Here is a 13,605-nt window from a genome sequence, read left to right on the forward strand (position 1 = left end):
GCACAACTTTAACAGGTTTTACACTTCACTCTACTTTTGGGGTGGGTGAGGTTAATGCTCGAACGAGTTCAAGGAAAGTTTATTGTCTTCCCCAGTCCAGCTCTTTTTAATCGTGAACTGAAGATAAACCAAAACAAGCCATGTTTCTTGTCTTATTTACCCCACTCACATTTTTATTGAATATTATCTACTGTCTGATTTTTTGGTCTGTTTTCAGTTTTGTTAATTTATATAAAATCTGTCAACTTGCTTGCACGTCTTTTGAAAGGAATTAATACAATCTTCAAAGCTGAATTGCCATCTTCGTTTAATAAACTAAACTCATACATTTGAGAACAATTTTAGGGTTAGTCTTGAAGACACGACGAAAGACAGCAAAAATGTGATAGGAAAAAAAAAACAAGAAAGAAAAATATGGGAAAGACACCCCAGCAAAATTTCCTTTTGACCAGGATTGGTCCAGACTTGGAAATTCCCTGTAATGTCTGCGCTACCTTTGTCTGAACTTGTTTTGTTTTTTGGCGAGATCATGTGTTTGTTGTTACCTTTAAAACACCTGGCTATTGCTGTGGAAGACAGAGAGAGAGGGGGAGGGAGGTAAATACTCAGTGGAAGGGGGAAGTGCAGGAGAGATGCCAGAAGAAGATCCAGACACGTATTATGACATATGACATACAGTACGAGACAGAAGGCAAGTTCTTCGAAGCAGTCTGCAAAACCAAAGACCGTCGACAAAGATGTCGTCGACACCACAAACAAATGATAAGGTGATGTACATGTATACCCAGAAGACAATCCTCCATGGTGGCCACTTGATGCTGAGCCAATCAGAAAGCATTAACCACTTCAACCCTAGCTATCAGATAACGAAGACAGGAGGAGTGAAGGCAGGGTGGAGTCAAGGTGAAGTAGGAAATGTTTACCGCCCCTGAGGAAAGATTGTCTTATTTTATCGGTGGGTGGATAAAAAGTAAACGCTAACAAAGCCAACACGCCCTGGCATTACTTAAAAAAAAAAGCCTGACATTTCTAGAGATTTGTTGGCCTTTCTGAAATAACTATTCTCGGCACTGACGTGTGGTCGCTCGGGGAGCGAGGTCTCAGGAAATGAACATGGGCCACAACCCAGAAGCAAAAGTTAACTAATAAACAAGTCTCGATGGTGGAGTCTACCTGTCTAGGGAATCTGCGCCAGGTATCGCCATTTTTAAAGGTGTGCTCTCCGGTGTTTTGCTGGAAAATTTCCCGTTCACAGCCGATCCCTGCCACGTCATCACTAAGTCTAGACTGAAGCTTGGGTGATGCTTGTTGAGCGTTAATCTGTGTGAATACATGTGTCTGTGTATCTGCTTGAGTGCGTACAGGTGTGTGTGTGTGAGTGGAGGAATGTGTGTGAGAGAGAAGTAGAGACCTTTGAATGTATATAACACACACTGCCGCAATGCATTCTACATTATACATAATGTATTATTTTATGCATATGTGTCTTATTGTGGTCAAGAGTATTTGAGTTAAGAGATCGCATAGAGTTCTTTTATTGTAATTATTGTCCATACTCGTTTTCTCCACCCCTCGAATACCAATAGTTGTATGGATATTTACATATGGATATCGTACCTTAGGTCATCGTCGTCTTCGTTATATATATATATGTGTATATAGAGGTTAAAGGTTGCTCAAATCATTAGACGTACATTACAAATGATATTTCGATTTATGTGCTTATTTTCTTTCTTAAATGTACAAACAAATCCCAAAGTGTATATAATTGTATATTTTGTGAAAAATCTCGGTCGGCTTATTATTTATTTTGGTGGGAAAATCCTTGCACGCAGACATGATTTGGCACTATGATGAAAGAGGGATGGGAGGAAACCTGAGTACACAGAGCGGCCGGTCCTGCGAACAGATGTCGTTATACAGACTGGCCCGAGACGAGATTTGAACCTAGCGCCTCTCAGGCAGTGGTGACAAGCGGGTGTTTGAACCACTACACTACCAGACACCCTTACAGATTCACCATTTGCTCGGATGTAGATAGACATAGACATGAGGTGTCTGTCTTTGTGTCTACACATGACATAAACTGTTAATCAATATTTATCATTATTATCTATCTTAGAAAATTGTCTGCCCCAAGAAGACTCAACATGTAGCTTAAATATACCATACTCTTTGATCAGTGTAACACCACCATAATACTAGCAAAACCACGGGGCCTCATTTCCACTGAGTTGTCGGCACTTGAAGAAGCAGTTTCTTTGGAGTGCTTTCCCCTGCACTCCCTCCCTCGCCAGCTGTCTAATCAGTGATGCATTTCTCATCAGGCCCAGGGAAAATCTTGGCCTCACCTTGCCGCGCCTACTCTCAGTATTTCTTTGGAAAAGATCTTCTTGCTCGCAGGTTAAAAAAGTAAAAGTGAAAACATAAAAATAATCTTCAGTATCTTCAGTCATCTTCACACACCCTAAAAATCAACAGCGCACGTGTTCGGCAAGTTTAGAAGCTCTGAAAATAATCTGGAGAGGTTAGAGGGTGGGCTCTCCCTCCACCCCTTCCATAAAGAATGAAGTTGGAAACATCGTCTGCCTTCTTCATGTTTGTTTGTTTGTTTGTTTGTTTTCATTTAGACATCAAGTTAAACAGTCACGCAGAAGACGGAAACTCAACTCTTTCCCCTGCAAAAAATAAATAAATAAATAAATAAAATAAATAAAAATAAAATAAATAAATAAATAAAATAAAAATAAAATAAAATAACCGACAGTCGCACAGATCTGAATATCCATACGGGTGTGCACGCGCGGACACGCACGCACGACTACACGTGTATGCACGCAAGCTCTCCAACCCAAACTCTTTTTAAAGAGAAAAAAATGTTGATGATCACTTATTCTAAGAATGTTTTCTGAATTATTTGCAGTCTGCGCTGGGGACATTTCTTTTTGACATTTTGACATTTGATAAATGACGATGTGCTTTCATGTATATGGAATATCCATATGAGGATATGTTCAATCGAAAGGCCAAAAGTACCAGGCAATGTCGCCCAGTAAAAGCCATAGCAGCACATACTATTCAAGCTAAACTATCAAACTTTCCTTTTAGCCATCAGATGGAGGGTGAGTTATGTCGCAGGCTCAGCAAACAAGTGTAAATTTGTAGGAAATTAATCCTCACCACTCAATGCTCAGGGTCAGAGAAGGAGCTGTACTGGTAAATGTTTTCTTACCATCACCTACATCCAGACGATGATTGGTAGAGTAAGAGGAGATAATGAGACGCTGACCGAGTGACCTCCCCGCCTCTCTCGTCCCTGATGATTATTCTTGTCAGACAATTATGGCAGGGTAGCACGATCAAGCGGTCTTCATCTGAGAACACGTCTTGAAACGATGTACTTTAGAAAACTAAACAAGAGCACGTGTTGATGGCATCATCAGAGTGTGAGGAAAAAAGTAAACGAAGGGGACAAAGAGGAACAAACACTAAAACACTAACATAAATATTAACAGGATCAACAAACAAAAGAATACTAACAAACAAACAACAATAACAAAAAGAGCAAGTCCATTTAATAAGAATAATAAAATACATAACATAACACCAACAAAAGAACTGATAAAAGAACAAAAATACTTTTAAAAACAAAAATGGAGACAAAAAGAAAAGAGCAACAACAACACTAACAAAAACATTGAGAGAAACAAAAATACTAACGTGAAAAACAAGAATAATAACGACAAGAAGAACATTAGCAAAGGAAGGGTGAAAACGAAGAGAGTTGAAACGAAGAGAAGGAAGGTGAGGTGCTAGACCAGCTCCGGGTAGACAGCAGGCGAAGGTCGGGAGAAAGAAGGAATGAGGTGGGGTAGGTATGGGAGAGGCAACTGGAATAAGGTTGGCTTCAGGTCAGAGCCACGTGATGCTTGAAGTCAAATATTTGCGGCAGTCGGTGCGAAGCAGGTCACACCCTGTTACAGCTCCTCCATGTTCTCTCTCTTACAACATCGTCCTCTTGCATGGTGACGTCACCTTCTCACTTCTCTCTATTTCTTGCTCTTTTGTTGCTCTCACTTCCTCATAGGATGATTGTCATACCGTTAGCGATCCTGTCCTCCACAAACGTTTGACAGCTAACACTAGAGTCACGAGTTCGTTCGGGTTTGTTTGTTTGGGGTTTTTTTTTTTGCGCTTTTGCAGTAAACTTCGGACATTGTGGGTTTTCCGAAGGTGGGTCGCTTCTGGCGAAGGACCAAACGTTTAAAATAAAAGCATCTTACTCGTTAAATGAAAACACTTTACTTCCAACGCAGTCTACAACACCCTGGCTTGTGTACAAATCCTGTACCTCCATCACAGTCTGAGGGCGAAAGTGTCATGAAGACTTCTCAACACCTTGAACACCTTCTTTTGATCTGTTTCATTCCTGTCATCTACACAAAGCCCACGTTTACACTTCTCAACAAAGAAACGTTTGCACAGTAAAAATTTTGCCAACGACATTCAACTTTCAGAAACATCTGCCTTTAGCTTTCAAAAGGAAACTCTGGCATCACTTCACTTTCAGAAAATCTATTTACTGTTCGTTGGTGTGAAAGAAGTGATGGCGATGCTGAGATGGAGTAGTTTTGAGAAGTACGTGATGAACTAAGACAATTGCTCTGTGATAGTTTCAACAGCAACCAAGATTGAGTGAATGAGTGGGCGAGTGAGAGAAAGAAAAAAAATGCGTGTATTTGTTAGTGTGTATTTGTGTACTATTATTATTATTTAGAGCGCATTTTCTCGAGTGGAGGCGAGCTCATCGCCCAAGTCAGTGTACACGCCTACTAGCGGAATAGTAAATTTAGCTTCGGTGAAATGAAAGATAAGGAGACTAAGAGTTTGTATATAGCCACTGATTCACTTAATTCATCCCCAGAAGCAATCCAGGACGGCAGCTTGGCACTTTCCAGATGATTTGGTTCAAAACCAAATTAACTTTATCTTTCTTCTAAGGTGTTTCAAGCCCAACATCAAAAAGATTATTCACATGAGCCGACACAGACCATCTTTGTCCTAATGAGGCTGAAGGTGAAGCTGAGGTGGTGCCCCTCAACTATCACCCGACTTTGCTTTGATTTGTAGAAGCTGTAAGACCCAAATGTTGCGTACAAGGCACTTCTTAGGAGTTTAATTAGTCACCCTAAACATGGTAGACTGGGAAGCATACGAATGTGCTACTTTCAATAGCCCTGGTTGTGCGACAAAAGAAGAAACAACCCTTGAAATCTTAGATGTCAGTGACCAAAGGAGGGCCTTGAGGAAAATGAGAAGAAGCAACCCAGAATTAAAGTCCAAGAAAAAAAGCAGTGAAGTGCAACACCAAGAAGGGGAGGAAGGCAGCAAGACGGTCCACCAAGTACTGAAGCACTCAATCAGACTGGCTATTACAAAATTTGAATCATTGAAGAAAGATTTGAACGCCTTCGTACGAAAAGGACATCTGTACCATGCGAACATTGTAGCGATCTCTAGGGAAAACACTGACCAAGAAACCCGTCAACACACCTTTTATCATCGATGGGAATCCATGTACAACCTATGTTTTTCATACATGGATCCGATAGAAGACACCACATCAAACTGCAAAACCTTACAGACGAGTGCCTACCTCATGGAGACTGCCTCCGCCAAGAGTAAATTCTTGGTTAACGGCAATGGTGAAGGAGAGACCTCAAAATGAACGAGTACAGCTTGAGTGGACATACAGCTTTAGATGGTCTGAAGCTACCCGTCTGTAAAGAGTTCTCAGAAGCGACAGTAGCAATGAGCTGGACTTGACAGGATCGCAGTACCATCATGTTTACCATCAAGTACAGATTGTACAAGTACCTCTTCATTTCAGTCTCGCGGCATGGATGTGAGATGTGGACCCTGTTTATTGAAAAGGAGAAAAGAATAGAGATATTAAAGACAAAGTGTCTGAGGAAGCTGCTCCAAATCTCCTTCGTGGAACCAATGATCGCCAACCTAACGGACCTCCAGGAACCTTTCTCACAAACGGAGCACTCAGTAGCTTAATGTTTAAAACACTTGTCACCATTGCAGACATGTTTATCTCACATCCCTGTCTGTTCATTTGGCAACGAGACTCGTTTTGTGCAGCTTTGAAGCTAATTTGTTTCCTTCTTTCCTTCGTGTGTTCAATCTTTCCTTCCTTTATTTCTTTCTCCATGTCAGCTTCTTTTTTTTTTTTTTTTGCTTCTCACACAAAAAGTCACAGTGACATCACCCACAGTAATTAACTTATCCAGTTTATTCGCTCGATGAATTGGAAGAAAGAGGCAGAAACAGAAACAGGAAAATAAAATTACACAGGTTAAATATTTGATGAACAAGCAGCAAACTGTGGGAAGCTCCTTGTCACCTTTCCTTTGTACCTAAGGACGTATTTGGTTCACAACTCTGCCTCGCCACACTTCATTCGCTCAAATAGCGCCAACACAGTGCAGTGAAGCTGCCGGCTGTCTGTCTGGGTGGATGAGGGATGGCTGGACGATAGAAAGGGTCGTGAAATTCAGAACGAGGCTCACGAGGCACAGTAGTGGAGATGATACTATGTTAAAATAATTACAGCTCCATGTTACAATGTTTAAAACTTTTATTAGCTAGAATAAATATTAATATATTAGGATAAATCATAAAAAGTATTTTCAGAAATATTTGAATATTTTTATTTGATGCGAATTCATCACTTTAATCACTTAGAATGAGCAATCTCGCTTGTGTTGCTATTTCTAAGTTCGTTTTTGTATCACCATTCCTTGGTAGTCTTTATAAATAGTTGGTTTCCTCTGGTGTATACACTTGCAACAATAAATTAAAAATAATCACTTTTCTGTTCGTGTTGTTTGCTTAGTCTATCATGAGAAAAGACACACTGAATTATACACACACACATTCTCACACTTGTTCACACAAATGTAAACATTCACACGCACCATCCCACACTTTCACACACATATTTCCTCCCTCATCCATACTCTCTCTCTCTCTGTCTTGCAGCAGGCAGCTATGTCTACAGGGGATGAAGCAGTGGCACCTGTCTGAAAGGTCCTGCTGACGTCATGCCTCCATCTTCGTTAGCAGTCATACTGCATATGCAGCTTCCACACCTTATGTTTTATTCTCTGTCATCTCATCTTCAGACGAAAGACTCCCGTGAATCATAATTTAGTCCCTTCGCACCTTCCTAAAAGCTGTGTGGGTTTTTGGACGGTTTGGGAGATGCAGCAAGTCATTTCCGAAATCACATTACTATGAGTGCAAGGCTTTCTCAAAATCGTCACCTAACTCCGGGGTGTCATCGGGGTAACATGTAATATGTTGTATCCGGTGGGATTTGATGTGTTTCTGCTTAGGTAATCAAAGGTCTGGGACGCCACAAGTCCTAGCTAGCCGATAGCCGGCTTGGGTGAGAATGGCGAACCTGTTGGGAGTTGCACGTGAACGTCCTTCGCCAACAGACGAAAGCTGGAGTGGCAAAATTCTTCATTTATGACTTCAGTACTTTCTGCAGCCATCATCTCTATTGACCGGTCTTCAGAAAAGTGCAAAAGTGGGACGAAGAGTGGATCTTGCTAGTAATGTTGAATATTCATTAAAATTCTGATCATTTCGAGCCACTTAGGATCCATTCTCAAAAACCTCTACTAATATCCTACTTAAAGATCATTATACAACGCAGCTGTTTTGTATGCAAATGTAGAAAAAGAGAAAAATACTTATATGCTGAGGGTTTGTGAGGAAACGAAACTGCCAACGAAACAGCCGACGTGAATGAAATCGTAATCCTCCTCCCTAGTCGATAGACCATCGAGGTTTGGACAGTAACTGTATCCAGGTGCTTCTGAAGTGTCGAGCTCTAGAGTATTGCCCCGTGACAGACACATTAGTTGTACGAGTCTTGCCAGCAGCATTAGTCGTTCCTTCTTTTTCCTCCTTCTTTCTCTCCATTGGTTGCAGTACTATGAATTATAGACTTCCTCTCCTGAGACGCCAACGTTTTGTGCCACATAATGATATTCGTCTGCTTAACGGGGTCGATTCTTTGTGGTCATTGTCCAAACTCGCTATTGATGAGTACTTGACTAATGTTTCCTAATTAGTGAAGGCGATGTTAGGGAATTAATGATCCAGAACTTTAGCCGTAAGCTAATTTTGCGACTGTGTACAAATATGGCGTCACCAGTTGAACATCTTTCTGTGATTGATGTTTGTATATGGGTATCCTTAGAAATGAAGGTACGGTACCTACCAAAATTTGTGGAGATAGTATCATGCATTTAACCTCATCCAGTTGTTATTAAAAACAATTCCGCCCATCTCGCCCTTTAAGAACGGAAGGGAGACGCGTTGCGAAATACCGTAAAAATATCCGCGAAGCAGTACCGCAAGAAGAAACTGTTCGTGTCAGAGAAGATCAGTGCACAAACTTTCTCAATTCTTTGCAAAAGAAATAAAAAGAACTCGTGTCGAAAAGTAATAATATCCTAGAAAAGGAGAGTTTAGGGGCCGTGAAAACACTTCCCAAGCGAAATGACCGTACAAAACGGCAATTCTCTCCAGGCTTAAAAAAGGAAATTTCTGCGCAAGGCGACAACACTCCCCACCCCGAAAGAAAGGGCAATAACACACCCAAAGAAAAATCTCTGCACGAAGGGAGACCACTCTCCAGCGACAAATTAGTCTTCGTGCGTTTCCTTACGTGATTAGGCGACTTCTTAAAGGCCCCGGCTGTGCTATATGTTCACACTCGGAGTTCTAACTAGATTTCTCTTCCAGGTCGCTGACGATGGAACCCGTTCCGCCTGCTCTCTTGGCGGAGCCTATTAGCTCTTGTCTGGACCTATCCTTCGCCTCCCTAAAATTTCACGTGTCTATATCTGACGGAACGGACCCAGACCGACAAAATCCGAGGTTCTCGCAAGAGGCTTAAGCAGGTGGGCAGACCAGCAGACTGATCAGACTGATAAGAAATGTAGAAGGACTTCTACCAACGCCATCGTAAAGCTGGTTTCTTCTCTACCCAAGCCATCCGTATTGGGCAAACCTCGCAGCATATTTCAGTTTCAGTAATCGAGTCTTTTCTTTTTTGTTCTTTGAAAGGTTTTCGTGAGATACAGCTTCTGTCAGGTTTTCTTCCAATGCCAGCATGTCTATCAGATGAAAATACTGACCTGATGGAAGTGAAAAGTTGAAGGTGTTGCTGTAGCTATTACAGAGCGACGGACTGGAGGGTCCTGTGGGGGGTCCCTGCGGGTGACAGTGACGGAAGCGCCTGACCTTCTGAGCTGTTCCCCGAGAACGAGTTCCGCACGAACACGGGTGTCTGGAGGTCACTGAGGGAGCAGGGGGCAATAAGTGGAATCGAAAGTGCAATTTTTCTTTCCCAAAACAGGAAGAATGAAACTGAAGACCAAGCGAGAGGCAGGGACCTACAGCCGCTGCTTCATCGATTGTGATCCGCACAGTCATTTTGTATTTAACGCCAGCAGTAATGATGCCTGCTTGAGTTCATCTGGAACAGGTCTCATTCGTTGAAGCCACTCGTTTACTGACAACGATACTTTGTACAGGTTAGGGGGTAATCTTTACTAGAATAATTAATTTTTGCAATGTCCTCTGCGGATTTTGAGCGGATTTTCAATTCTTCCGCTTGTCGAAGTCTGGACCCTTTGCATGACTGAGATTCTAGTTCTCAAGGGATTTGATGATGATGATGATGATGATGATGATGATGATGATGATGATGATGATGATGATGATGATGATGATGATGATGATGATGAGGAGGAGGAGGAGGAGGAGGAGGAGGAGGATTGAATTTCTAGAGCGTGTTTCACATTTTGGAGGTGTACTCAGCGTGGAGTGTTGAAAGACTACAAACGAACAGAGATACCCATACAACAAAGAAACACAAGCAACTGTATATAAACTAACTGTAGACATTTAGTGTAAACTGTTAACACATGACACCGTGGTAGACAGGAACAAAGACGAGGAACTGAAAAATCAGCCGAAGAATTTGCTGAATTGCGAACGATTTTTCTTTTAAAGGGTGGGTACTGAGGCCAGATTTGAAATTGGTTGAACGCGTCTTGAAGAGAGAGAGAGAAAGAATAGTCGAGAATTGCAAAGAGCGGGGCCAGAGAAGGAGTGTCTGCCGAATTTCTTTCGTGGCACACAAGGTAAGTACAAGGAGACAGAGATATGGGTTTGGTAGTCAGGGTATCAGTAGTTTAGACAGATATGCGGGCGCAAGGCCGTGAAGAAGGCAGGAGCACCAAAGTAGTCATCTTGTATTCAATGAGACTTGGCACTGACAGCCAGGGTAGCTACTAGAGGACGGGTGCAATCTGTCTGTCTTTCGACGAAATCATTTCGAGCTTAGTGTGCTTGGAAACTACACCTATATGTAACAAAGTTAGAAATTATCTTAAAATACAGTTTAATACATTTTTAATTTTAACACGGTGATCCCCCCAATGTCCGCTGGAAAAGAACAAAATTCAAACTCTGTGTCAGTACCAGTTCCTTGTCAGAACCCCATCACATTGTAGCTTGACAGAGAGCCTGGAGTCTGTGTTTTCGATCTCTTTAATGACTGAATCAAATATTAACCACTCAGAAGAGTTTAAAAAGTTTAGGAGTAAACAAATGTGGTTGTTGATCCGAAGGGAGAATCAGAACTGTATCCTTGGTAACGCAAGGAAAGGCGCGGAGTGACAAAGCATTATGTTGAACTAAAAGAATGCAAATATATATTGCTATGTATTTTTTTATTGAAATGGTCTATTTTATTATCATGCAAACTTTAGCACAATTTTAACAATTCGAAGTACCATTGCTGAGAGGAAAAACCTGGTGGAAATGTTTAAAATCTTTGAAGCAGCTTTTCTCAAAATGGCTGCCACCGTCCTAACACATTTCACACCTTCATAACCACTCAATTTTTGGACTAGACGAACAGCTTTGATATCAGAAGAAAGGTCAAATTTGTACATTTTAAAATATACAATTTGCAAAATATTAAATTTCCAACTCATTTTGTGGTGACAGGTCACAAATGACTGAGAGGTGAAGAAGCCCAGCTTCTTCAAATTATGAAAAAAGTTTGCTAGTAACGCATTATTCTTTTTTTCTTGACACAAATGTCTAGAGTTCTGTTCTAAAGGCAACATTAAAATAATAATAGCCAAACAGGACATCAAAGTGTCTTAATAAATGGCATTCTTTTGCTCTTTGCTACGGAGAAAATGTTGCTGCTCAGACTGCTACAGCACTACCGACAAAAGTTTGGCTGATGGTCTGATTCTTTAGTGGAAAGGTTCTATCCCACAATCATTTACATTCACATCCATTCGATTTATAGCCTCTTCTACACTTCTACAGTAGACATCCAGCAAATGTTTAAATGCATCAAGGATGACAGTTGTATAAATGGTCTGTCTCGATGTTGAAGAAGTAAGAACCAGCTCTGTCCCTATATACTGTCATTTTTTATTTAAAAGTTTGAAAGTTCATTGGCAAGGTATGTGAAAGCTTTCAAAGCGTGATGGCGAAATGGCAGACTACGAATAGTTTTTTCACTAAAATTAAAACTTATTTCTTCACCTCGTCTAATCGCTTTCTTCCATGGCAATAATTAAAGTCTCGTACAAAACAAAACATTTGAAGTTAACAAGACACTGAAAGCGAACCCAACGCATTAAACGTTTACACGTCTCCTCACACCTGAGCGTGGCTTTGACAAGCGACTGCTGCTTTCCTGACGTCCGCACACGTACCCCGCATCCCGCCACAGCACCTCAGCATCCACCCGCCCACCCACGCACATCATGCCGGCACAGAGGAATCCACCACCACCACCTTCACCACCACCACCACCACCACCGCCACCGACACCACCACCTCACCACCACCATCACCGGCACACACCGCCACGTTATTCCGGAACTCCCAGACAGAGGAGCCATCGCGCGCATGTGAGAATCGAGTTGAGTTTGGCGCCCCGCGCACGCGTTCAATTTTTCGGTCACGCACGCGCGCATGCACGATAGCGTGCAGGAAAATATGCACGTGCTGCTGCCCTCGCCTTCTGCGACCTGTGACCTTTGCACCCTGCCGCCTGACCTCCGCACAGTATGTGAATACGCACGGGACAAAGGTGGCAGGTGCCGTCGCCGGGCCAACGGATCCGGCTACAGATCCTGATGCGGTCGCAGAGCGTCGACCACGAGAAAAGGGGGGGACCCACCCACCAACGAAAACCGCTTCTGGACCCTCGGCGCTAGATGCCAGGACACTGTCGCATCCACTTGGGAGGGGGTGAAACTACACCGGACTTCCTGACAACAGGCGTTAGTTTGTAGTTTGGCGGCTGCACGCGCATGCAAACTTTTGGTTGCTTCGCTCCAGACACCAAAGCAAGTTTTAGACACTGGCTCCATTGCAACAGCAGCAGCAGAAGCAACAGCCGCAGCAGCAGCAGCAGCAGCAGCAAGCAACAGCCAGCAACAACAACGACAACAAAACAACACTAGCTTTCTATAGCATGTGATACCTTCTGGCAGCTGCGAGGGTACAGGGGAAAAAACAATCTTTGCTTCCAGTCTCACCGCGATGTGGCTTGGCAGACCGAGTGGCTACATCGCTTCGCTCGCTTCGTTCACATGGAGAAATCTGCCAGGGATGTCGTTCAGGAACCCGGCTGTATGAAGATAAGAACACTTTTTCAAAAAAATGCGCCTATGAACTTTGGCTTCGAGATCCAGCCAGATCGAGGCATAAAGTAAGTTGACTTTTTCAATGCAATGTGTTTTCTGCATGATACGACATTATGCTTCTGTTGTCCGAAACGTGCTTCGTGCTGAGGAAATCCTTGCTCTTACCGTTGATTTCAAAGTAAGTAAATAAATAAACAAGGTATTGCGACTAGGAGAACTATTCCCGATATGTCGACTGTTTAAAAAAGACACGAGGGTGTAAGTAGACCGGTGCCCATGAGAGAGAGAAAAAAACCAATGAAGAAGAAAGCCAGGTAATCGATTTGCCGCTGTCGTCTGCTGAGGTCACGACGGTGACGATGGTGAGCGCAAGCCAGACTGACTGCCCTGGGCCAGGTGTGGGGCAGGTGGGACCCCCAGTCAACTGGCATTTGGTGGTGGTGATGGGCACAGGGGGATTCGGTATAATTTGAATGATCACAAATCTCATTGAGTTTAGTCTTTGAATCGTTACGAAAAATTACTACCGACTGAGGGACGTTACAGTCTTAATAAAGTCAGTAGTGTATATGTCTACTTGTTTATCCATCAGTTCCTTTCTTTCTTTCTCTCTGTTAGGAAGGCGTGAGTCTATCTCTCTGTCTGTTGGCGTCTGTCTGTCTGTCTGTCTGTCTGTCTGTCTGTCTGTCTGTCTGTCTGTCTGTCTGTCTGTCATGATGTATCTATGCATGTAAGTAGTGTCTATGTGTTAAGTGACGTCACTGACCCTCCATGTAAACATCCCTTTCTATCTTCTTCCTCTGATCACGCCGAGAAGAGACAGACACGGTGG

At 42.6% G+C, this 13,605-nt stretch overlaps 1 protein-coding gene across 1 annotated transcript in view; it reads left to right on the forward strand.

Annotated features, from left to right (window-relative positions):
- The first annotated feature begins 11,590 nt into the window (after positions 1 to 11,590).
- Positions 11,591 to 13,605, forward strand: part of LOC112569808 (neuronal acetylcholine receptor subunit alpha-10-like) — an 84,847-nt gene continuing 82,832 nt past the window's right edge. The window contains exon 1 of the mRNA XM_025247801.1: positions 11,591 to 12,838. Within this exon, the coding sequence (XP_025103586.1) occupies positions 12,720 to 12,838 (119 nt within the window). The 5' untranslated portion in view covers positions 11,591 to 12,719. The remainder of the gene's footprint in view (positions 12,839 to 13,605) is intronic.

This window comes from Pomacea canaliculata, linkage group LG1 (assembly GCF_003073045.1).
Source record: "Pomacea canaliculata isolate SZHN2017 linkage group LG1, ASM307304v1, whole genome shotgun sequence".
Classification (NCBI taxonomy): Eukaryota; Metazoa; Mollusca; class Gastropoda; order Architaenioglossa; family Ampullariidae; genus Pomacea; species Pomacea canaliculata.